Below are 26,218 nucleotides of genomic sequence, written 5' to 3'. Positions count from 1 at the left end.
CTATGGATGTTAAAATCCTTGTTTCTTTTTTATCCTTTTATACAAGTTTTGTTTTATGGAAAAGTTAAACTTAATACTACAAAAAGAAAAGCTGTAAATGACAATTTATAAACATACATTAATAAGTTTTAAAAGAGCAAAAGATATATCCTTTTCATAATTACTAGCGGCTACTCCTCTAGTATCTAGGGACTCAAAGAGCCTAAAAAATTGCTTAATACCATCCCAAGGGCAAGACCCACCTAAAAATTAAATTGCCAAAAATCTTTTCGGGACCTATGTGAGTGAAGTTTACCTATAATAGCAAAACCCAATCAGTTCAGTATTTACTGAGATCTTAAGCTTCATACAAAAACCCTTACTACTTTATATAATATGATTAGTATTACAAATCAAAGCTACTATAAAGATTAATAGGATGTATTCTCACCTGTCTACCGCCATTAAATTGGAGATGGTGGTCTGAATTACTTGTTCGCACTCGACCATTTAATACTGAAAAAAAGTCATGTAGAAATTTTTCGTTTTATTAGCGCATTTTATCTATGATTAGGCCAGTTATGTTTTTTTTTGTCCGCTCGACTGTCAATCTCTAAAAGAACGTTAAGCATAAATCTTCCCGAAAGTCTATCTTAATAAGATAAACTTTATTATTGGCGATTAAACATAACATTTACTTAATAACATCATACAAGTTTATTTGTTTATTGTCCTAAGTTTATTTATCTTTTACTTAAGATTAAATATCAGTTTTTGCTGCCCTTCTATAGAATCATTCATTGTGCTGAATAAAAATGTAATTTACATAAAAATAAACAGTTTTAAAATATTCAAATAGAAAAATCAGGAAAAAAAGTTTGTTATTCAGCTGAGAGGGAAAAGAGGTCACTTCTTATGAACCCATAACATTAAATATTGTGTGCATAAGACTGATTAGAATTTAGACCATTTTTTGGAATAAGCATTGGCAAATTTTTATTTTTATATTTAAATTGTTCAAATCATTATGCTAGTCTAATACAAATCCTAAGTGATGTCTAAACATGACTTAATAATATTTTCCCAAATCTAAACTAGTCTAATAAAACTCTATTATAAAGAAGAGATGTCTCAACATGACTTAATAATATTTTCCTATATCTAAACTAGTCTAATATAACTCTATTATGAAGAAGAGATGTCTCAACATGACTTAATAATATTTTCCTATATCTAAACTAGTCTAATATAACTCTATTATAAATAAGTGATGTCTCAACATGACTTAATAATATTTTCCTATATCTAAACTAGTCTAATATAACTCTATTATAAAGAAGTAATGTCTCATCATGACTTAATAATATTTTCCTATATCTAAACTAGTCTAATATAACTCTATTATAAATATGTGATGTCTCAACATGACTTAATAATATTTTCCTATATCTAAACTAGTCTAATATAACTCTATTATAAAGAAGTAATGTCTCAACATGACTTAATAATATTTTCCTATATCTAAACTAGTCTAATATAACTCTATTACTCAGAAGTGATGTCTCAACATGACTTAATAATATTTTCCCATATCTAAACTAGTCTAATATAACTCTATTACTCAGAAGTGACGTCTCAACATGACTTAATAATATTTTCCTATATCTAAACTAGTCTAATATAACTCTATTACTAAGAAGTGATGTCTCAACATGACTTAATAATATTTTCCTATATCTAAACTAGTCTAATATAACTCTATTACTCAGAAGTGATGTCTCAACATGACTAATCAATCTTTCCTCTAGCTGGAAAGTTGTGTGCTAGGGGCTGCCAAAACTAATATTATATAAAACTTGATGCTCCTCTACGTGTATATTAATTTATTCTATGTTAATACATCAATAATCAGTGATGATAATGATATAAGTAGCGCAGCAATAACGAGCTTATTAGAGGTAATGTTGGACTTAAATCCAGGGATATTAACTATTAAGGGATAAGACTATGGACGATAAATAAATTGATGTACATCCTCAATGATGATAACAAAATTACCCATTCTGTAGCGTAAAATAATTGGTTGAATCGTTTGAACTCTCAACTAAATAACAGACTAATTACAATTCACTGTAGTCCCCAAAGTCGTTAAGCCAACAAGTAAGAAAACATTGTTATAAAACTTTGGGGACTAGTGCAATAAACAGCCCATTGTCCATTGTTTTAATTCAGCTTATGAGAGTGAATGATTATTACACTTTGGGTACCATAATAATTTTCAGTCCAATGTCCCCTTCCTCCCCTATATTCGGCAACTATGTGCGTAGTTCATGTAAATATTGTTTATAGATTATTTACACTCTTAAGCTGTGTGTAATATGAAAATAATATGAATATAAGCAATTTTCTATGTAGAAAACAATATTCTTTACAATACAGAGAGAGAGGGGACAATGGGCTGTTAATTACACTTGTCCCCAAAGTTTTATAGTAACGTTTTCTTATTCGTTGGATTGTTAACTTTGGACACCTTGATGAATTTTGATTGCTTAGTTTATTAAGTTGAGTGTTTAAACGTTTCAACCACTAAATTAAATCTACAGAAGGGATAATTTTGTGTGCCATCAATAGAGATGTATATAAATTTATCAGTCATTGTCTTATCCCTGGAAAATAATATTCTTTACAATATCAATTATGTTTCCTGTTAATCTATACGGATATAACTTTTCTTAGCTATTTCATATGATCAGGATTTTTATATGTAAAATAAAAAATTACATTTTTTAATAATTATCAAGGATCTAAAGGGATGTGACAATGGTAGATAAAGTAATTTTCTCATATTAATATTCATCATTAAATCATTGGTGTTAATGTTTGGACGCTATTTTTAAACTATAGGGGTCAATATCAATTACAATGCATTATCCCCTCCCTCCATTTTGATAAAAAATTCATTACCTGAAGAATTATTGGAGGTGTCTCTACTCCTAGCTGCACCATTCACAGTTGCATAGTTGCCAGATCCTAAACAATGTATTATTATATTGGAGGTATCTCTACTCCTAGCTGCACCATTCACTGTTGCATAGTTGCCAGATCCTAAACAATGTATTATTATATTGGAGGTATCTCTACTCCTAGCTGCACTATTCACTGTTGCATAGTGACAGACAGGCAGACGGACCATATAGAGAAGATGCGCATAAGGCCATAGAAATGACGAGAGAGTATTTAATTTTTTTTTAATTGGTGGAAAAAATTGAACACTAGATGCCTTTTTTTTAAAAAGGCATAAAAAGTATTGTTTTCGTGCGCGTGGCACTTTTAAGTGAGAAAAATTAGTACTTTATCTTTAAGTGCATAGCGAGCACAGAAACCTATCCCCCTGTAACTCCAACACCTGATGTGCCCTAACTCTGCAGGGCTAAATGGAACCCAATAAAACTTAACCTGAAAAAAATATAAACACACGAAGAAAAACGACCCCCTCTACTCTTATTTTCAATTTAAATCAATATAGGGGAAGGCTTAATTTATTGTGATAAAACTTAATGACAAGGGTCGCTCAATCAAAGGGTTACGAGAAATATAATAATGTTACCTTGAGAATCATGGGCTGTTTGACTGAAAACTGTTGACGCGTGCTGCCTCATCTGTGATTGGCTGTCTGAATGCTGTCTCAACTGTGATTGGCTGATGTCTGAATGCTGTCTCAACTGTGATTGGTTCTCTTTATCACTGTCCGTATTTGACTGCTGTACAGAGGGATCACAAACTGGTTTTAACAGACACACGTTGATTTTCATTTCAAAATGGAGGATTTTTATTTAAAATTAGAGGATTTTTATCTAAAATATTTTCGTATTTCAAAAAATGAGAAAATAAATAATTAAGAATATTGAAGTAGCAAAAAAGTATGCTACATAAAATGGTATTTTATAATATAAAAACGGTTAAAACTTTAAAATTAAGTAACTAGGTATTAAGTTGATTCTACTTCTAAGGAATTAATTTGATGAACTATATAGTAACATAAAATTTGAGAAATAATGCTAATGACTGTTTGTTAACAGGAATATTTGTTGTAAAATATAATAGATTGAATTGCCTGATATCCGGGCCCAACCCTTATTTAAGATGTATTACAACATATTATAGCAATAAACGTTAAATATCAAAAGTATAAAAAACTACTATAAATTGTGATTCAAAAGAAAACATGAAAATAAAATCAAGAAGTGTCCCTTTATTATCAGGATACACTGGGCTAGTCAGCTGTTGTGTCAGCTGTGCTGTCAGCTGCTGAGATAGCTGTTGCTGCTGCTGACAGCTGCTTGGAGTTGTAGTAGCTGTTGTTGTGGCTACAGTGGTGGATAAAGGACGGAAACTCTTGTGATTCTAAAAAATAAGAAATTAAAATAAATACCTACCTAACTAATTAAAGCAGGGATCTAAGGCCGACTAATTGATGTACATCCACAATAGTAATGCACAAAGTTACCCCTTCTGTAGATTACAATTAGTCGTTGAAACATCTAACACTCAACTTAATGAACCAACCAATCAAAATTCACAAAAATACCCAAAGGAAAATAGCATCAATCTAAATTATTATTTTACTTTTTACATTTCATTAAAGCTTCCTACCTACATTTATGTAAATTTAGGCTATATTTAGTAGGGTACAATTACAATAATGGCCAATGTCATAAAGAATATCTATAAGGTAGATAGGTTTACATACATAAGGGAATAGTAGATTTCACAATATTCCGTGAAATTGTGAGCAAGCTTTCAGTCAAATGCGATTATTAAGTCTAACTGTTCTTAATGTTGACCAAACGCATAGTATAATTAAACGCATATTTAAATACAGTTTGACATAATATGCGCATTTGACTGGACTTTTACTTACAACTTTACGTAATTTTGCAAAAGCTACTACTCCCCTTTATTTTATTATGAATTCTAAGAAATAATAAATAATTGTTACCTTAATATTATTTGAAGTGTTGATGTCTCTTTCAGCTTGCCTATCCCAGGAATAAATGTTTCCTCCATCCCTTAAAAGATAGATAATAAGATAGCAAGGATAGATAGATAATAAGATAGCTAGGATAGATAGATAGTAAGATAACTAGAAGAGATAAAGAAGTAGACAGCTAGGAATAAGTTAATATAACAGGAAAAGATATTTCAACCATCCCTGAAAAGATGGAAAGTAAGATAGCTAACATAGAAAGAAAACTATGGTAAATAATACCAGCTTGTATATACCAGAAGTTGATTTGGTATACTTCCTTTTTATCTTAAAGATATAATTTAGATATATCCAGGGATCTAAAGAGATAAGATAATGGCCGAAATTGATATTCATCTCTAATGATGATACAAAAATTACACCTACTGTATATTACAATTGGTGGTTGAAACGTTTGGACACTAACTTAATAAACCAAAGTTGTTAAACAAACAAATGAGAAAACGTTATTCTAAAACTTTGGGGACTAGTGTAATAATAAACAGCCCAATATCCCATTCCTCCCTCCCTGTACCCTGATAGACCGTACCTGTTACAAGAGTTTCCAGATTGAAATTTCATCTTAAGTGCACTTTGTATACTGTTCTCCTTGTTGTTGTATGTGTTGATATTATCCTAGATTAATAATAATTATAATATTTTTTTAACACAAAGACGACATTATAATTATCATAATTTTACGCGGCAATCACGTACAAGTACCATGTCTTATAACCAGCTGATTTTTGTTTACATTTACATACAGTCGATTGACATTTGAGTTTCAATGTGAATGGTTTATTAAGATTAAAACCATTTTTTTAGCCCCGAGATGCCGAAGGTACGGGCTAAAAAACTGGTTTCAATCTTATCATTGTACATTTTTATGTTTGTAGAAAACTGGATATGATACGATGCTAGACATAGTATTTTCGAATGGATAAGAACCGGTTTTAATCCACTGGTTTTGAATGATAACTAGAAATAATTTTATACCTTGTAGTTCATAGTCTCGCCTCCACACTCCTCCTCAAGGTCGGACGCGTGTCCGGACGAAAGCCCATCCTAAATAGATTATTGGTTGAAAAGTTAGAACACTTTAGAAGTGAAGAATTGACCATTTGACCCATCCTAGAAAGATAGATAGATTAAAGAATATCAGAGATCTTAAGGGATAAGACAATCGAAGATAAATTGAAATACATCCCCAAAAGATCATCAGTTCTAAAGAATAAATTATTGGTTGAAAAGTTTGGACAGTAAAATGTTTAGATTAATGATTTTATATAAGTACCCAAAGTTATTGAGACAACCAATAAGGATTTATTGGAACCAATCTCTAATCCTGTAGGTAGTTTATTTGAGTAAAATCATTCGCCAAAAGTTTTTTTATATTTTTATTTTCTTCAAATAAGTTAAATTCATTCAGAATCATAAGTACTTTCCCGTTGAAAGCATAAAAATCCTATGATAAATTTAAATTATAATGAATTCCCTTAATTTAAACAATTCAGTTACACAATGAAAATGCTTATATAACTGAACTTTAGGGGATTATTACTTTAAATTAATTTGATTTATGTACATTGTGTACAATGTACATTTTAATAGAGAGTTCTATTACAAAATAAATTAATTTTAATTATAATTTATTTTTAAAATATCAATTATGTAAAAATGTATTGAATTTTCAAAAAAAAAATTATTGTTTTCAAGAGCTATTACCTAACTTTAATATAATGGTATTATTATTATATATTATTACTTGGATATTGCACCAGATTTATGTGTACTCTAATCAAGTAATTCCCCAGCTGGCTAAAATAACGATACCCTATCCACCACTTTACCCATACCCTCCCTTTCTACTGGTTAAACAAGCTAACCAATAAATGGGGTACATGTAAACAATCTAGATCAACAAAAAAGTTTTCCTCTGTCAATATATCCACGTATTTATTGCTATTAAATTAACAGGCTCAATCCATTGCATAAACAATGTTTATTACCAGAGAGAGAGAGGGGACAATGGGCTGTTTATTACACTAGTCCCCAAAGTTTTATAATAACGTTTTCTTATTTTTGGCTTAACAACTTTGTGGACTTTTACTGAATTTTGGTTGGTTTGTTTATTAAGTTTAGTGTTTAAATGTATCAAACACTAATTTAGATTTTTAATTTTAATTTCAATTTATCGGTCATTGTCGTATACCTTTAGATCCCTGGTATATTACGTTAAGAGCACCTGACTTGACTTGATTGCAAGCAGGCTCACTCTACTGTACACCTAGCTAGGTATTTATACAATTAAGCCAAAGAATTTTAAATTATTATTAACTTTTCTAGTGTGATTTGGCACAACTTTTTAATGTAGAATTTATATAACTAAGAAACATTTAGTAGTCAATTTGCATTAAATCTGAGCAATTATGCATTAAATGAAATCTCAATTATTCATTTTATCTGAATAAAATTTTGTTGTACTGCAGACACACTGTATGAGCTGTGTGCATTTCAAAGTTTTGGTAATAGTTGGATTATGCTACAGTAAAAGGTCCAGGGATCTACAGGGATAAGACAATGGATGATGAACTGATGTACATCCCCTATGAAAAAAAAAATAAAATTACTTTTTCTGTAGATTAGATTTATGGGTTAAAAAGTTTAAAACAAACCAATCAAAATTTTAAAAAGTTTTTAAGTTTATAGTTTTTAAACCAAAAAATCAGATAATGTGGTTATAAAACTTTGGGTACCAGTGAAATTTACAACCAAATGTCCCTTCCCTCCCTTGTAAAAGGTCACAAAGGATAATAAATAGCACCTTTAAAGCAAATATTTTGCCACTATACAAAAAAAAGTATAATTTAATAATCTATTCCTTAAAATGTTCAATAAAAGGGCGGCATTTGCAAGCTAATGTCATATTTGATATTATAAGAACAGTAGAGTGTGATACAGACAGATGGTACAAATCAAAAGGAGAATAAACGTTAATTGGAATGGATAATTACAATGGGATTATTTTACAGGTATCATAAGTAAATCTTAAAGTATTTTAACCCTTAAAATCCGTCAATAAACGAAAAAATTAGAATAGTTTTTGGTTATTTTTCTGCCTCTCCATTTCCCATGAAAATAGAGCCCTTAGAGATTAGGGGCGCAGCTACTATTATCAAATAAAACATATTTTGAAGGTTAAGTAAAGGGAAAGTAAATGTATTGTATAAAGTGAACAATGCTAGCAATAGGTTACAAATTATTAGATGGACAATACCTTAAATTAACCAATGGGAACACAGAGATAAAATAAACCCATGAGATTATTAGTTAGAAAGCAGGGATAAGACAATGGCCGATAAATTGATGTAAATCTCCAATGATTATACACCAAACTACCCCTTCTGTAGATTACAATTAGAGGTTGAAATGGTTGGACACTTAATGAAAGTTGTTAGGCCAACGAATAAGAAAACGTTATTATAAAACTTTAGGGACTAGTGTAATAAACAGCTCTTCGGCCTCTCGGGGCAAAAAAAACTGGCTTTAATCTTATGATTGTACATTTTATATCCACAGAAAGCTGTTTAATATACGATGTGAGAAATAACTATTATAAGTTGGACTTTATTTTTTGTCTGATTAAACATCTAGCTGGTATAAATGTATTGATGGTAGCAATAGTTTCCAAAGTATTAGATGCACATTTTGGTTTCTAAAAACATTACAACTATTCTTCATTGCTCAGTACATGGAAAGGGTTGTGTAAAACCTCAGGGATCTAAAGGGATAAGACAATGGCCGATAAATTCATTTACATCCCCAATTATGGTACACAAAATAACCCCTTCTGTAAATCAAAATTAGTTGTTGAATTGTTTGAACACTCAACTTAATGAGCCAACCAATCAAAATTCAACAAGTCCCCAAAGTTATTAAGCCAACAAATAACAAAACGTTATTATAAAACTTTGGGGACTAGTGTAATAATGAGCTTATAGTTTTCTTTCTTCCTGATTATTTTTAGTCTGTTTCTTATAGAAAATATTCCAATAGATAAATTAAGAATTCTATTGTTCCATCCCTGACAACCTTCAATGTTTTTAAAAGGAACTAGATGTATGAAAAGAAAATGAAAAGGATTAAAGTCAGGGATTTTAAGGGATAAGACAATGGACGATAAATTGATATAAATCTCCAAAGATAATAAAAAAATTTGGACATTTATAGAACTAACCATTTTCTTTTCAATGAAAGTACCTAAAGCTTTTAAGCCAACGCATAAGATACCGTAGTTATAAAACTTTGGATACCATTATAATTTGCTGTTCAATGTCCCCTTCCTCCCTGGTTTAAAGTGAAAACATTTATATAGGAAATTAAAAAAAGATTTGTTGTAATTTAATTAAATAGAAGTTTAAACTTAGAATTGAGGAATGACGTCATCTGAATTTTGTTTTACGTTTATTTAGAATTAAAATTATTAAAATGAAGGATAAATGATGAAAAAATAGTTATTTTTCGCATCATATTGAAGTCTGTTTCGTAAGCCTCGAGGGGCCGAAGTCACGGGCTTACAAAACTGAAAATTATACATTTTTTTCAGACTATTTAAAATAGCTAAAGCATGCATGAAAAATACACCTGTAAACACGACAAAAAGCAGCTGTAAAAATCCCTTGTCTTTAAATACTGTAGTTGTTTCGGAACGCATGCCTTGCCGTTCTCGAAATCTTATCTCCAAGCCCTCCGAATGACCAACATAGCGAAGTTTACAAATGTGTATTTATTACCATGAAAACAGTGAGTCTAAAACAAAAATATAAAAATTAATAACATAAAATTAATGGTTTATTATTTTTGTAAGATCGAGGTTGCGTGATTTCAATTTAATTAAAAATATAAAATTTCTAAAAAACTTTAAATTGGCACGAAACATATTAAATCGCATCAGAAATTGATAATTTTAGATTCAAATGATCAGTAAAATTAAGGAAAATATTCGTATGTCAAAAGTTAGCAATTAAATGGTCTATTTGTTGAAAAATTAATGTTTTAAATTTCTTCATAAAATTATACCATTCTACGCTTATTATTAAGAATTAAAGATAAATTCTTACCACATATGATGTCAAACTAAGCAGGAAGGCTTATTTGAGATCTTCCACGGATTAGAGCGCATGTATATTCAACCAATACATTATTTTCATTCACGTAGCTCTTCACATGGGAATCATCAAAGGAAAAATGCGCGTCTTTCTTTTTGTTTGTTTACAAGCGACGCGCGGAGATAGTTAGGAATGCCGCGTTACACACTCATTCTCTGGTGTGAGGAAAAGGGAATTAATGGGTTCGAACTTGCCAGGGAATACAAGAAAATACATTCCAACACAGTAGTAGAAGTAAAAAAGAATTTTTTGGCGGAAGGGATTTTTTACTTTTAGTTTAACATTTTTTTTGTGGAATGCTTAATTTTTTCTGGGGCGATTTCTCTTGGGAGGTTGGGCTGGGGGTACCCTCCCCCCCAAAAGTCATGAGAAGCTACCTTGTAAAGGAGAACTATATAAATTCAGTGGTTAGCGAGATCCTTCGGTACAAACAGTCAGACAGGTAGACATCCTGTTACTTTATTTTAGGAATATGACAGTTACCTCTAATATTGGCATAGAAGTATGTATTCTGGGACCAGACGAGTGATAAGAACCATCTCCAGCTGAACCTAAAACATTTACAATTAATGTTAGCAAAGAAACTATAGTCTAAAAGACAAAAGATTTTTTTTAACTGTAGCAAAAACAGTTTAAACAAAAAGTTATAATAATATAAGAATAATGTCTACACTTTAATTTTAGTACCTTTGAATTGAGTACCCCACTTTCGACTTAAATTACTCTAGAGGCTTCTATGGCATAGTAGCTAGAAGATAGATGGATATATAGATAGATAGATACCTGGTAGTGATAATTCTGACTCTAGGTCAGCACTGTCACAGTCTGTAGTCTCAGGTGAGAGTGTAAAGTTATAGATAGATGGATAGATACCTGGTAGTGATAATTCTGACTCTAGGTCAGCACTGTCACAGTCTGTAGTCTCAGGTGAGAGAGTAAAGTTATAGATAGATAGATACCTGGTAGTGATAATTCTGACTCTAGGTCAGCACTGTCACAGTCTGTAGTCTCAGGTGAGAGAGTGAAGTTATAGATAGATAGATAGATACCTGGTAGTGATAATTCTGACTCTAGATCAGCACTGTCACAGTCTGTAGTCTCAGGTGAGAGTGTAAAGTTCCTGCTCTCCTGTAGGTTCCTGTCCTGGATCCTGCCCCCCATATCACGATGCTGCAGCAATGAATGGGAACCTGTGACTGCAGCGGGAGCCTCCAGCAGGGTATCACGAGGTGCTGCAGCTCCCCCCAGTACAGTCAAGTCACGTGACCGCAGGCCGCCGCCGCCTCCAGCATCCCGACAGCCGCCTTGGTTGGCAGATGACGACTGGTTGATCATCATTACGTCAAGACTGCTCTCATTATTAACAATATCACCTGCACTGCATAAGATAGTATCACTAGTATGGAGTGTTGTTGTTGTGTTATTAGTTGTGGTATTCGCCGCTATGCTATGCTCCGTGGCGCTAGTGTTGCTGCTGCCGCGTAGCGCTAGTTTATCCAGCTCCCCGCGCAATGCCAGCTGATCTAACTCAGTCAGCTGATCAAGATCACTGCCGCCATGTTGGTGGGCATGCAGCTGGTCGTTGCTACGATGGTGAAGCTGATCCAGCGAATAGAATGAGATCTTGTTAAGATTTGTCGCAGCGGAATCTTTGGTGGTTGATTGGTTGGTACTACTGCTGTTGTGGTTGTGGTGAAGGTGGTTGTTGTGGGGGGAGGAGTTGTGGGGTGAGGAATGTTGGGTGGGCGTGTCGCCAGGATTAAGTGTTTGCCTGTACCAATACCAAATAAAATTCAGGTTTAAAAAGGGGAATGTGCGCAAAGCTCTGAACTCTACCTATTTTTTGACATTATACTAGTTTGATTTATATCAAGTCCCTAATTTGTCCTGTTTTTAAATCTATATTTCAAAGTAAGTTGATTAAAAAGAAAAAATATTTCATTCTAGATTGAAAATAGACGAACATACCCTAAATTATATAAGAGCTTCGCTCCTAAAAACATCTCCCGAAGAATTGACGTGAAATATCTTAATCTGAAGTTATAAATATTCTATAGTGAAGATTATCAAGGATCGGAGGTTAGGCTATTTATTAAATTTAAATTGTTTGAGTGTTTTTATGTTTCAAATATACATGTAATCTACAGAAGGGGTAATTATGTGTATCATCATTAGGGATATACATCAATTTATCAACCATTGTCTTATCCCTTTATATCCCAGGAAGATTATAATATTTAGATAAGAATGAATAAATATAGAGTGACGACATATATTATCTTTGACCAGAGATGGTTTATGAGAAACGAGCCAAGAAGAAGAATAATATTAACTAGCGGCTCGCCCCTAGAGATCTAATTTTTATTTTTTTTGAGGGGGGAGGGGGCATCTCGACTACTTTTCAATTGTAATTTAGTTTTAAAAAGAAAAAAAATGGAGAGAAGGTTTGTCATTATTTTCCAGAGGCGATTTATTTACTTTGGTAAGAAGGTGGTACCGTCCCCCAAAATAAGTATTAACCATTCCAAAACTTAAGAGACGCTATATAGTAAAGGAGAACCATATTAAGATTTTAAAAGGAATAACAAACTATTTAATGTAAAGATAAACTAACCAAATTTTCAAAATATGTTCTATTGCTTTTAACTGGCCAATTTTAATGTTAGATTAAAATCATTGATTGAAAAAATTGAACAACACTAATTATTATATAACCAAAAAAAACAAACTTATGAGAATTAAGTACCAACGACATATCTATAATACAAAGTAGCTTGATGTCTGTCCGTCTGAAGCTTAAGATCTCAGTAACCGCTGAACCGATTGGGCTCTACTCTTCAGGGATTATACCTACTGGTCCTGTGATGTTTTTAAGCTATTTTCCTGGGGCGTGGGACACCCCCAACCCCCCCCCAAAAACTAAAAAAACAACCCCCCAAAATTTTTTTTTTACATTTTTGGTAAAATCTCAGTAACTGCTAAACATATTGGACTCTACACTTCTGGGAATATACCTACTGGTCCTCCGGTGGTTTTAGGCTATTTTCTAGGAGGGTGGGACACCCAACCCCCCAAAAAATAAAAAAATCCCAATTTCCAAATTTTTAAAATTTTTCTTATTTTTTTTTAACAAAAACCAGTAATTGGGTTAGGGGAACCCCACTGCACCATGGGGCGAAGCCCCCATGAACCCCCCCCCCAAAAAAAAAAAAAATATTTCAAAAAATTTCACCCAAAAAAAATTTTGGGCTTTTTGTAACTTTTAAAAATTTACATCTTTAAAAAGTTGTCGCAATTATAGGTATTAAATAAAATTTACAGAGGAGAGTTTTTAAATTTTGTGTATACGGTGAACAACATTGGTTTAATTTTTACGAATTGAAATTTTTGTGCTAACGACGACCTGGGTTTAATTTTACCAAAGAGTAATTCGGCAAAGAATAACTTTTTTGAAAATATAACTATAAAATTATTTTGGAGGGTTGACTTTCCATTACCTCAAGGGGCGAAGCCCCTAGAGGCTAGGGGCGAAGCCACTAGTTTTTTTATAAAGTGGTTATATAAAACTATGAGTATCAGTCTAATTTACATTCCAATGTCACCGCCCTTCCTGATCTTACCTTAATATATTAAGGATACCTAACTGGGTACTTTTTTAACCAAGAGAGGGGGGGGTGGGTTATTTCTCTACCATTGTCCAATCTCTGCGCCTATATATTTCCAGCCTTTAAAGAGTATTTTTTGTACTATTATGAGTGGAGAGTAAAGACAAGGTTTCATGATTAATATTGTGTCCGGTCCACAACCAATAACCATTTATCAACCCTACCCACCACCCCCCCCCCCTACCCCACCTCTCTCTCTATAGTTATCAGGGATATAAAAGGATAAGACAATGGTCCACAACCAATAACCATTTATCAATCCACTCACCCCCCCCCCCACCGGCCCCCTCTCCACCTTTTTCTATTTTTATGAATCTACCACCACCTCCCCTCCCTCCATCCGAGAGCTTTATATCAGGGAGGAAGGGGACATTGGTATATCTATTACCAGGGTTTCGGATCCGGTTCCGCAAGGATCCGCATATTTTCGAGTCCAAGGAACCGGATCCGGATCCTTGGACTCAAAAAAATGCGGAAAAAATGGAAAAATCTACCTAAATTTATATAAAATCTCAGACATTCTCTTGATGAGAGCCAATCTTTAAGGTTTAGGGTCAGACTTGAAAATTAAAAGTATTTTTGACTTCAAATTAAAGAATAAATATTTTTGAAAAGTTTGGTGTTTTTATTTTATTGTCAAGGATCCGCACTGACCAAATTTGGAGGATCCGGATCCGCAAAAAATCAATGCGGATCCGAAACCCTGTCTATTACACTAGTCCCCAAAGTTTTATAATAACATTTTCCCTAGCTTAACAACCTTGGTGACTTCTTATTAAATGTTGATTTGTTGGTTCATTTAGTTGAGTGTCCAAACGTTTCAATCATTAACCGTAATCTACAGAAGGGGTGATTTTGATTATCCTCATAGGTTATGTACATCAATTTATTGGCCATTGTCTTATCCCTTTAGATCCCTGGCCTCTATCTACATTTATCACACCAACTCTCTCGCCCCCCCCTCCCTTTTTTTCTCATTTTGTTGGTAACAATACTTTCTATTACCTCTTCGTCATAACTCACCAGTAACCATGCAAAGCAACAACAAAAAGTATGGCCCAATAGATGAAACAAATCTTTAAAAGTTCCAGAGAGAGAGAGGGGACAATTATTGTTGCTTATTATTGTTGTTTATGAAGTTGATTGTTCAAACGTTTCAAATACAAATTGTAATCTACAAAAGGGGTAGTTTTATGTTTAAATATTTGGGATGTACATCAATTTATCGGCCATTGTCTCATCCCTTTAGATCCCTGGAAAGTGTACTTAAGGGAAACTTATTAAATCATGTTTATTTCTAATTAGAAGCAAAAAATAGTTACCCTCTAGTTATTTTAACTTTGTAAAAGCTAAATTTAAAGATTAGAGTAATTTGATTTTTTTTATAAAGTTTTGCAGTGTTGTAATAGCACCTAATTCAACACCCCTTTCCCTTCGGTAATTCAATAAATTACATTAAAGAAAACTCTCCTCAATATAAAAAAAACTCATAAAATACTTATCACTTAACCCAATTCACAATACTCTTTTTTTATTGGGCAATAAAATAACCATTCAAAATAAAATTCTTCTCTCTCAATTTCTCTATTTTGTTAGGGGAAAAGACAGATAATACAAACCGACTTTTTAAATGTATATTATCGGCTACACCACTAGATGCCTCTAGATGCTGTTAGAGAAGGGGGGAGGGTCGTCGACCCTCAAATTTAAATAAAGGTTTTAAAAAGAAAAAGATTTATTTTTTTTTTTGGGGGGGGGGGGGGTAGGGGTGTTTTTTTTCTAGGGATCTCCTAAGAGAGTTGATGGACCCTCCTGCAAAATAGTTATAAACCTGCCCAAGAAGCATCAGTTCAACTGTTAGCGAAATCCATCGGTACATACAGAAAGACATGTATCATGTTATACTTTAATATAAGGATTCTATATGTAATTCTAGCTAAGGTTTTCTTTCAAAAAATTTTTCATTTAACATAAAATGTGTTATGATTAAAATTGGTTAATAGTTGACCCTATCCTTTCTATTTTATATCTATCTAATAAAGCAATTAGGTTAGACTATAGAAAAGTGTAGAATGAGATAAATATTTGTACACATTGACTGCGCTCCTTGTCTTAACGTATTTGCCTTTAGGGAGAAAATAAGAGTAAGTTCTAAAAGGATAATACAATGGACGATAATTTGATGAAAAGAAAATTAAATCTATGAAGATTAAAATTATTGGTGGCAAAGTTTAAACACTGCTTGTTTGGAATCGAATTTTCAGAATTTAATTTAAGTACCCATAGTTTTTGAGCCAACGAATATGATATAAAACTTTAGGTACCGGTGTAATTTAAAGTATTCAATATCCCCTTACACATTAGAAATATCCTAATTCTTTAAAGGGGAGCTACATTAAGAACTAAATGATTTTTTTTGGATCAAAGCTTCTCTATAACTAAGAATGTCCGTATGTTTGTATCATTTAATATTTGGTATTTTCCTGGTGTACTGAGTGTCAGGGATAGAAAGGTCCAACAGATCACCACAGGAATCACCAGACATTCTAAAAAACGAATAATGTTAAAACATTCAAATAAATCTTACACATAAGATTCATAAAATATCCTTGTACTGTAAAATTGCAGAGAGAGAGAGAGGACATAGCAATTTTACAACTTTGAGGACTTAAGTGAAGATTGATTGGTTGGATTATTAAGTTGTGTTTTTAATTTTACGCTACAGAAGGGGTGTATCATCAAAGAATCAATTAAGAAGTAGATTTATTTACCTCTACAATTGTCCCCTCCTTTCTTAGGGATATTAAGGGATAAGACAATGGACGATAATATAATGTACATCCCAAATGAAACAAAATCATCCCTTCTGTAGAAAACCCCTTGGGACGCTGCTAGTTTGAAACAACTAATGGATATTTCATAAAATAGAAACAAAATTTTGAAGCCAACGAAAAAAGGAAGGTGTTTATAAAACTTTGGGTACCAGTAAAATTTACAGACTAATCTTCACTCCCTCCCTGTTTATCCTTGAAAAATATGGTTAAGAAACAAACAAAAGCTGAGCATAAAATACAAAGACAAACAAAAAAAAAGACAATTTTTCTGGTGTTATTACTTTCTAAAGTAAAAAGCAGGGTTCGGCAACCGCCGCGTGTCAGCCGCCTGTAAGAGCCTCAAGGAAATCATTTTTACAATTTTAAATATCAGCTAGTAGTCTAAATTTGACCTAAATATGTCCAACCCTCTTTTCAGAAAAGCTTCATAAGAATCTATTAGGTTTAAATTTGATGCTTTGTCGCCAGAGAGAGAGAGAGAGGGGACAATGGGCTGTTTATTACACTAGTCTCCAAAGTTTTACAATAACGTTTACTAATTAGTTGGCTTCCCAACTTTGGGGACTTTTTGAATGAATTTTGAAAGTTTGATTCATTAAGTAGATTGTTAAAAAGTTTCAACAACTAATTTTAATCTACAAAAGGGATAATTTTGTTTATCATCATTGGGGATGTAAATCAAATTATCGGCCATTGTCTTATCCATTAGATATCTGCTTAGCCGCGGCGGCCGATCCTCGACGAACGGAAAGTAATTACCAAGTCTGTAAAATGTGCTCACAAGTTTAGTAAAGTAAAGAAACTTAATCTTCTATCCTTCAATTTTTAAAAGCGAAGCTTTTCTATAATTAGGTTCGGTCCGTCCGTCCGTAACGGATAGCTTTTTTCGTTAATTTAGGCATGTTAGAATTGTCCTATCGATTTTAAATTTTGCATGGTGATTCCTTTAGTAGTTAGGTACGATTTAGAAAGCGTAGCAACTCTATAATCATTACCAAAATGTCCGTACGTCCATTTTAAACATGTTGATTTTTTACTTTCTTAACAACAAATTTTTATGAGATCTAATCAAACGATTGATCTGATTTTTGGTATATTGATTCCTGGGACAACAAAGTATAATGTTATAAGCAGAGCAACTCTATAATCAAGTCCTAAATATGTAATATGTCCATAAACATTATCCTGTATAAAGCAATTTTTCAACAAATTTACTTACAATTTTGCTTCAACTCTTATACATTTATATTCTGATTATTTAGTTCTGACACTATATAAGTGTTCATGTCCGTTTGTCCTACCGTTTCAGTGCTTCGCTTTTATGGATGTTGTCATCCTTGTTAAATAAATATTCTTCCTAGAAAAACTTTTTAAGGTCAGTCAATACGTTAATCTGTTACTTTTAAGTAAAAATAATTCTAAATTAGATCATGTTTAAATAAAAACTTCATTATTGAGTCAAGGCTAGCGATCTTATTATATAAAGTAGTAAGGTTTTTGTCTAATGCTTAAGACTTCAATAACTTCTAAACTGATTGTATTCTCAACTCTAGGTAAGCTTCACATAGATCAAGGGAAGGTTTTAGGCTGTTTTATTCTCTCCCTACCTCCTCGAATAAAATCCTACCATTTCTATTATAAATAAAATTCCTTATTATCCAAAAAAGTACCAAAATTTAAAAATAGTTGTATTAAATAGATTTTACCTTTAAATTTCTTTAAGAATTTAATCTAAAGCTGAGAATATGTATCAATGTATACTTATGGAAAAGTTGTCGATATTCTAAGATCAATATATCAAGCTTAGCCTAATTTTAGAGTAAACATGCTACATACATCAATCTGTTTCAATATCTATGAATTTTAAATATAAATTACAAAATATTCTATTTTAAGATCCAATAAAAACTATAAAATTCCATAGTCATTATTTTGTATTGCTTACAAAATATCAAGTTACCTTATTAATCAAGATAGATTTATTTTTAAAAATCATGATTTTCAAATCTTCAAAATTATTATTGTGTTACTCTTAATTTATCACGAAGAGCATCTTAATAAATCAAAATGTTAAATAAATTAAACGTTTTATTAATGTCAAACCTACAAATATTATGTCTTTTATAATAGAGAAGCTACTCAATAACTCACTTTTTCTGTTAGTCCTTAACACCATGGAGAAAATGTGATTTTCTTACCTAATATTAGCTTAATTTGTTAGAGAAGATTCCCATGACATATGTGCATCTAATCTACAAAATGTTTTGTCCGTCTGTCTATAGTTCATGCTTAAAAATCCATATTTCTTATTTTCTAAAGGTTTCGTCATTTTTTTTAGTTTTTGCATACTCTCTTTATTTAATAGGAGCATTGCTCTATAATTTAATTTTTTATACTTATGAATGCTGTCATCCTCGTTAACTTATTATTCATATTACAATAATTTTTTTTGTACTTAAGATTCAATTAAAGTAAATAAATGATTTTTCCTTTTATTTATCCTCCATAAATTGTAAAGATAACAGTTTAAATTCTATAAATCGTATTCTCTAGATGAAATGTATAAATGGTATAAAATTAATATATACATATGTTTTAATCCGCAAATTGAATTAATGTAAATTGTAGAACAAGACTTTGTGTGCGGGTGAGAGAGTGAGTTGTATGATAGTAACGATATTAGAATTAGAGGAATAGTTCTTTCTTTGTGTGCGGGTGAGAGAGTGAGTTGTATGATAGTAAAGATATTAGAATTATAGGAATAGTTCTTTCTTTGTGTGCGGGTGAGAGAGTGAGTTGGGTAATAGTAAAGATATTAGAATTATAGGAATAGTTCTTCCTTTGTGTGCGGGTGAGAGAGTGAGTTGGGTACTAGTAAAGTTATTAGAATTAGAGGAAAAGTTCTTTCTTTGTGTGCAGGTGAGAGAGTGAGTAGGGTACTAGTAAAGTTATTATAATTAGAGGAATAGTTCTTTCTTTCTTACTTTGATAATTTTAAGAAAGAAAATACTCTTTAAATAGGGTTTGTTTTTTGTCCATATTCTAAATGAATGTTCATCTAAAAGTTTAAAGACACTAACTACCAAAACAATAAAAGACATTGACACAATCTGTTATAATTTGAAAATTCATTTAAAAATTATGTTTGATATTGTTATTCATAGGTGATGCATTATCGCTATTTTTGTGCCTAATTGTTGTTGTAATTGCATATTTTAAAGAGATTTAGTCAAAGAAGTAAAAGGATAATTTAATATTCCTCAGAATTTTTTACGCTAAAATAATTTGACACTTTTTGATCTGAAGAGTGGAAATTAGGGAATAATTAACAAATCTTTGCCAAAAAATAAGCACAAAGCCGTTATCTAATTATCTAAAGTAGTACAGTTTTTTTTGTCTGAATCTTAAGATTTCAAAAACTACTGAAACAATTGAGTTCTCGATTTCTGGGAAACTTAACATAATTCCAAGGATGGTTTTAGGTTATTTTTCAATTATTTCTTATCAACACAAAATACAGATTCCTAAATGCTAATGATGCAGGAACTAGTAATGATAAATAATTATAAACTAAATTAAAATTGTCCTTTATTCTATTATAGCTTTTATTCTAAGAGTGGAAGGGGAAGGGATTGAGGTGAAATAATAGGTCTAGGACAAGATTAATGATGTGCACAACTCCTCTCAGTACGAACTGTTATGGGATACAAAAATACAAAACACAAAATTTATTTTCTTTTTCAACATTTGGTTAAAATTTAAATTTCTAATTTGAAAAAAAAGACTGATGTAACAATAAAGAAAATAATTTAATAACCTTATCGTTTAAAATTTTTTAAAAGTATTTCAAGATTCAAATCAGACTTTAAAAAAATTTAAATCCATAATTCTTTTCAAAGGACTAAAAACCATGCCTAAAGTAATATTTACTCATATTTTGGAAAACCTCCTACTTTGATTCTGACTAAAAAGTTTTTCTAATTAGGTATGCATATAAATAATTAAATAAGATGACTGAATCTTATGAGGGGAATAAGCATAAAAACCCTTCTACTAATCCAGTTTTTATTTGACATTAAACTAGTAAGGATGATTTTCTTTCGTTAAAAGTTGGCAAACTATTTTGGCATCTCAAACCTGAAACCTTTTTATCTTTATTACATTACTTTCCTCCTTTGCAACTATCTCAGTTTCTATCTTTAACTTTCACTTTTAATTAATTCTGGCAAAAAATATACAAATTCAATCAGAGTTTATTGACTATTAACCATCAAATTTTAAGAATTTGCTTTTAATTGTGTTAGAACTATAAGTAACATAATACTTATCTAGAATCATTTATTTAATTGTCCTTTCCATCCTTTTATATAGCCAATTAACTTTTTTAACCTTTTTTGTAATACAGACCAACCATATCTTTTATTAAATTTTTTGTAGAAAGTTTAAATTTTATTGTTGTGACAGGTGCTCCCTACATGTGAGTTTGTTTAATTGTAATAGTGTATGTAGGCGGTGGTACCAAAAACCAGTTAATTTAGCTATTTTTATTCATAAGGTGATAAAGTCAGCTACTCATTTTATTTTCCTTAAACTTTTTCCATACATTCAACTTTTTTCACCATTTTTAAAAATGACAAAAGAAATTTTTGATGTATTCATTATTGCTGGATAGTATTGACACCAAGTTTTGTGTCAGTTACCAGTGAAATAGAGGATATAATGTTTTATTGTGTATTTTCATCAAGTGTTGGGGAAATATATTTTATTTTGTGTAAAACAATGAATGGAGGAATATTTGCAATATATGTTTCAAAGTAGATTTATTTTACAATGAGCTGTACTTTTATTTTAACCACTTAAATTGTAAAACTCAAATACAATGAATATTTCTATTATATAATAGCTTATGTAGCCTACCCGCTACCCGCTACAGCTTATAATAAAACTAGTGGTATTTCTGCAAACATTTAGAGCTCTTTATTTGAAGGGATGAGAGGGGGCAAAAAAATTCCAGGAGCTGTGTGAAGCTTCTCCAATTTTAATAATTTAATTTGTGCAGTGAATTGTGAGATCTTAACGACAGACAAATAACTTTATATATATATATTTACTAATAAACATTAGAAAATCTTGCTTATTAAGCACACAAAATTCCAATCTAAAACAGATACACAAACAAAGGTAAAACAAACAAGAATTGAAGGTCAGGGGATTAGGAATGTAGCAGACAACACTTATAGACATTACTGCATCATGTTCAGTTGAAAGTAAATAAATCAATACAGAGTCAATGTTGCAGTACCAGAGGAGTCATAATAGAGGGATATTCTAGTTTCAATATGATTTATAATCCTTTTTATTCCCTTCTGTCAAATATAATATAGTGTGATTTATTGTTTATACTTGATTGTAATCTAATACTGAACTTTAATCTTATTTTATTTTCTTCTTAGATTATTATACAGAATTTAACTCTCTATAACTTGTTATCTTTTTATTTTATTTTATAAGCTTACACTGCAGAATTTTGAAGCTAAAATACAAATGGATGACTTAGGTAACAAATCAAATACCAGTTATACTGTTTAACCTAGTCACATCAACCTTGTTCCCAAGAAGAAATACAATTGACTTAAATACTTTATATAATAAGAAATATGTGTGCAAATAATTACAAAGATGAATTTGAACAGGACATGGAAACAGTACAGCACCCATATGGAAGGGAGTTATCCTGGCACCTGTGTATTGGATTCCGATTCAGGCTTCAACATTTGCAATTTCTCTCTCTCACCCTCACAGTGGCAAAATATTTGTAATTATGGAGCTAATAGTGTTGTTTATATGATTTTGTTAAATATTAATCATAGTTTTCTTGGATAATTTATGTACAAGATTCATGAAAAATTTTCCTTACGATTCAATAAGAACTAGCATTACAATTTACAAGATAAATTCCACTGTGAAGTATAAATTTCACCTAGCTACAAAACTATGGGCCCAGGATCTTTAACTTCAATTGCATTTATTGCAGTAAGCTACTCTAAAATTTATGATCTTAAAATTAATTTCTTGTTTTTAGAAATCCTTCCTACCATCCGATGGAACAAAGCTTATTAGAATATTAATTTATAACTATTTCTGAATGTAAGGCTATGTTTAGTGAAGCATGCTTATGTCCTTGTTGTTGTATTGGAAAGAGAAATCAATAGGAAAAGATGAATGTATGTGTAGGTATTGCATGTAAAAATATCAGTAGCAACCATGAAACCATAATTCAAGATTACTGTTTACTTTTCTAGCAATAAATATTTTTTTCAGTTTCAATCATTGAATAGAGTTGTTTTATAATACAGTATTTTGATATTTGCAGTTCAATGTATTTATCTAAACTCAAAAGATTTATTTTAAGCTTGTTCTAACAACAACTTACATATACCTATATTTAAAGTGGTTTTGGTTTGGCCCACTTAACTTTTACAGACTTTCTCTTTCAACCTTTCAAGATGTAAATAAATAAACAGAGGACTTTTAAAATAATGAAACCTGTAAAAGGTAAACTGGGGAAAAGCAATATTTAAAAAAGAAAAAAAAACACATTAACAAAGATTTAATTATAATACGATGTTGTGTTATTGAAATCATAAGATGCACTAGCCTTCTATATCTTATATAATCTTTATCTTTTATGTATAATTCTAACAAAATTACTCTAAGCTACCCCATTTCACCACGCGTTCCTCATACTTATAACAGGAAAATTTAACTAAAAAACTTTGTTTCTCCTTCAAAAGGAAAGTTGTTTAGCAATGTTGTACATGTTCTCTACTACAAGTACAATGTAGTACAGGGAAACTCGAGTTAAGTTTATTTAATGTATACCATTTGATGCGTACCACTCACTTAGTGCCTATAAGTTTGGACAATGTAAGTATTTATAAAAAAAGTAACCTATCTGTATCTTGTATTTTGATTAGTACAAATTCCGTGCACATAAAGGAAACTTAGATAAAATAAATGTAAATCTTAGTATGTTGAACTATTTTTTAAAAATTAGTATCTGATGGAAGTGTTATGTAATCTTTTCTGAAAAATTTCTTTTTTCATCAAAAAGTTTTGTATTGCTGCTGAACTATTGGCAGAAATGGCCTCATTATTTTTTAGAATTTATTATATTAAAGATTTCAGATAAGCTTAAAAGATGAAAGTTTAAACTTAACTTCTATGGGTAATAGAAGAATTGAATTGTCTAAAAGAACCTAATTTTTGCAAACATGACTGGCTTTATTCAATATGAACAAAGTTAAAGCCCTAACTCAGCGCTACCTTTACTTTACTTTAATATTCAAAACTATTATAACTAGCTAAGATGTTTTAGACAGAGTGAGAGGGGACAATGGGCTGTTTATTACACTGGTCCCCAAAGTTTAATAAAACAGTTCCTATTGGTTTGCTGAACAACTTTGGGGACTTTTGTGAATTTTGATTGGATGATTTATTAAGTTCAGTGTTCAAACGTTTCAGCCACTAATTTTAATCTACAGAAGGAGTAATTTTGTGTATCATCAAAATATCGGCCATTTTGTTTTATCCCTGGGTTTTAAGACTACCACAAACAGTTTTTCATTTAAACTATCTCTAATGTTTTATTTATCTTATTAAAATATAAATAAATAGGTGGGTTTACATTTAAACATCGAGAAAAAAGATTATATATCTAAGAACCCAATGTTATAAAGCAATATAATTAAATAGGCAGATGTGACTTTCCCTAAACCTAATTTCTTTGTATACTTTTTTGAATAATTTTTAGCCAAGAAATTTGTCGTTGAAATTTAAATGCCATGTTTAGAAAACAGTCCTTACCGTAAAGAAATGTAATATGATATGATATTTTTGATATGATCTGAAGCTATCCCTTTAACCGTGAGTTTAGTAAACAATTATATATTCTGTTTAGTCTAGAGTCGACACAAAGTTATTGGAATTTAATTAAAAGGGAAACAGAGAACACAGGGAAATAACTAAGCAGACAGTAATATTAAAAACCAGGGAAGAAGGTATCAGGAGAAACTTTAATTTACTTATCAAAATTTCAAAAAAGTTTTTCGTCGCATCGTATTATAGACAGCTTTCCGTAGACATTAAAATGAAAAATTATGAGATCAATACTAGTTTTTTTTTATTTTAGTATTCGTGGAAAATTAGATGTAATACGATTCTATACATGATTTTTAGTATGCTTGAGAACCGGTTCTAATCCACCAGATATTAATTGGTTTCAAAGCCATTCTGAAAAAACTTTTCAAAATACTATTTAAAAATTTATTTTATTTGTGGTTTACCATCCGAAAATCCCTGACAAAAACCTACATACCATAACAAACTACTTTAATTGGTAATTTCAAAACAAATGCTCTTAATTTATTCCTCTACACTTCTTAATGTTTTATTTAGATATAAATCAACTTAGATAGGATTAAGATTAAAATTATATAATTCTTTCATTATCAAAATTTTCCACTGAAGTAAATTGGTTTGGTTTTGAAATGTTTCAAAGAAAATTTAATTCTAATTTAAAGTTTTCGCCAAAAGTGATTATATTTCTTTTCAGTTCTGTCATTCAATGAACATATTATACAATTTGTTCTTTGTAATACAAAATCTAATGAATTCAAAATAATGATATTCTAAAACTCTTTTATTTTACTTTATGCACTTTTTTCTTATCCTTTTTGTACTTTATATTTATCTATCTACCCAATTTATCCATCTGTCTATCTTCCTGACTAGACATCTTTTAACAACCAATGATGACAACATCCCTAAGTAGCGAAGCTAAAAAAATATGGATGGACATCCGGAAAAATGAGCTCTAGAGCAGTGTCATAAAAAATAAACATATTCAACACTTGATACTTAAAATTCTAGGAATCGATCTTGCAACCCAACCAATAAGCAAATTTCAACGAAACTTGATGGAGGTATGTAGAATGCGAACTTATTTCATCCCTACAAATTTCAGTCGTCTATAGAGTCGTTATAAAGTAGCTTCACTACTAACAAGCTTTCTATTTATGTACCTGGATTGAAGGATGTTATCATCAGTTTCCTGGGCAAGCTTCTGACCAACCATTGAATTCACTACTCTCACATTACCTATCTATCTATCTACTATCTAACTAGCTATCTATCCATCTACCTGGATTGAAGGATATTATCATCAGTTTCCTGGGCAAGCTTCTGTCCAACCATTGAATTCACCTGTCTCACATTACCTATCTATCTATCTACTATCTAACTAGCTATCTATCTATCTACCTGGATTGAAGGATATTATCATCAGTTTCCTGGGCAAGCTTCTGACCAACCATTGAATTCACTACTCTCACATTACCTATCTATCTATCTACTATATAACTAGCTATCTATCCATCTACCTGGATTGAAGGATATTATCATCAGTTTCCTGGGCAAGCTTCTGACCAACCATTGAATTCACTACTCTCACATTACCTACCTATCTATCTACTATCTAACTAGCTA

At 31.1% G+C, this 26,218-nt stretch overlaps 1 protein-coding gene across 14 annotated transcripts in view; it reads right to left on the bottom strand.

The window, feature by feature from the left end:
• Nucleotides 1-26,218, bottom strand: part of LOC145314724 (uncharacterized) — a 215,204-nt gene that overhangs the window by 59,041 nt on the left and 129,945 nt on the right. For 13 of the 14 annotated variants that reach the window (XM_080154756.1, XM_080154757.1, XM_080154758.1 and 10 more), the window contains 10 exons: nucleotides 16,325-16,384; nucleotides 11,223-11,947; nucleotides 10,657-10,724; nucleotides 6,002-6,070; nucleotides 5,556-5,641; nucleotides 4,979-5,048; nucleotides 4,232-4,383; nucleotides 3,587-3,762; nucleotides 2,944-3,009; nucleotides 431-495 (listed from right to left, as the gene is read on the bottom strand). In XM_080154756.1, the coding sequence (XP_080010882.1) occupies nucleotides 431-495; nucleotides 2,944-3,009; nucleotides 3,587-3,762; nucleotides 4,232-4,383; nucleotides 4,979-5,048; nucleotides 5,556-5,641; nucleotides 6,002-6,070; nucleotides 10,657-10,724; nucleotides 11,223-11,947; nucleotides 16,325-16,384 (1,537 nt within the window). The remainder of the gene's footprint in view (nucleotides 1-430; nucleotides 496-2,943; nucleotides 3,010-3,586; nucleotides 3,763-4,231; nucleotides 4,384-4,978; nucleotides 5,049-5,555; nucleotides 5,642-6,001; nucleotides 6,071-10,656; nucleotides 10,725-11,222; nucleotides 11,948-16,324; nucleotides 16,385-26,218) is intronic. The other variant, XM_080154760.1, reaches the window with a different exon arrangement.

The sequence above is a fragment of the Acartia tonsa genome, chromosome 3 (genome assembly GCF_053477335.1).
Source record: "Acartia tonsa isolate MP-2025a chromosome 3, ASM5347733v1, whole genome shotgun sequence".
In the NCBI taxonomy this organism is placed as follows: domain Eukaryota; kingdom Metazoa; phylum Arthropoda; class Copepoda; order Calanoida; family Acartiidae; genus Acartia; species Acartia tonsa.
This window is presented reverse-complemented; position numbering and strand designations above follow the sequence as displayed.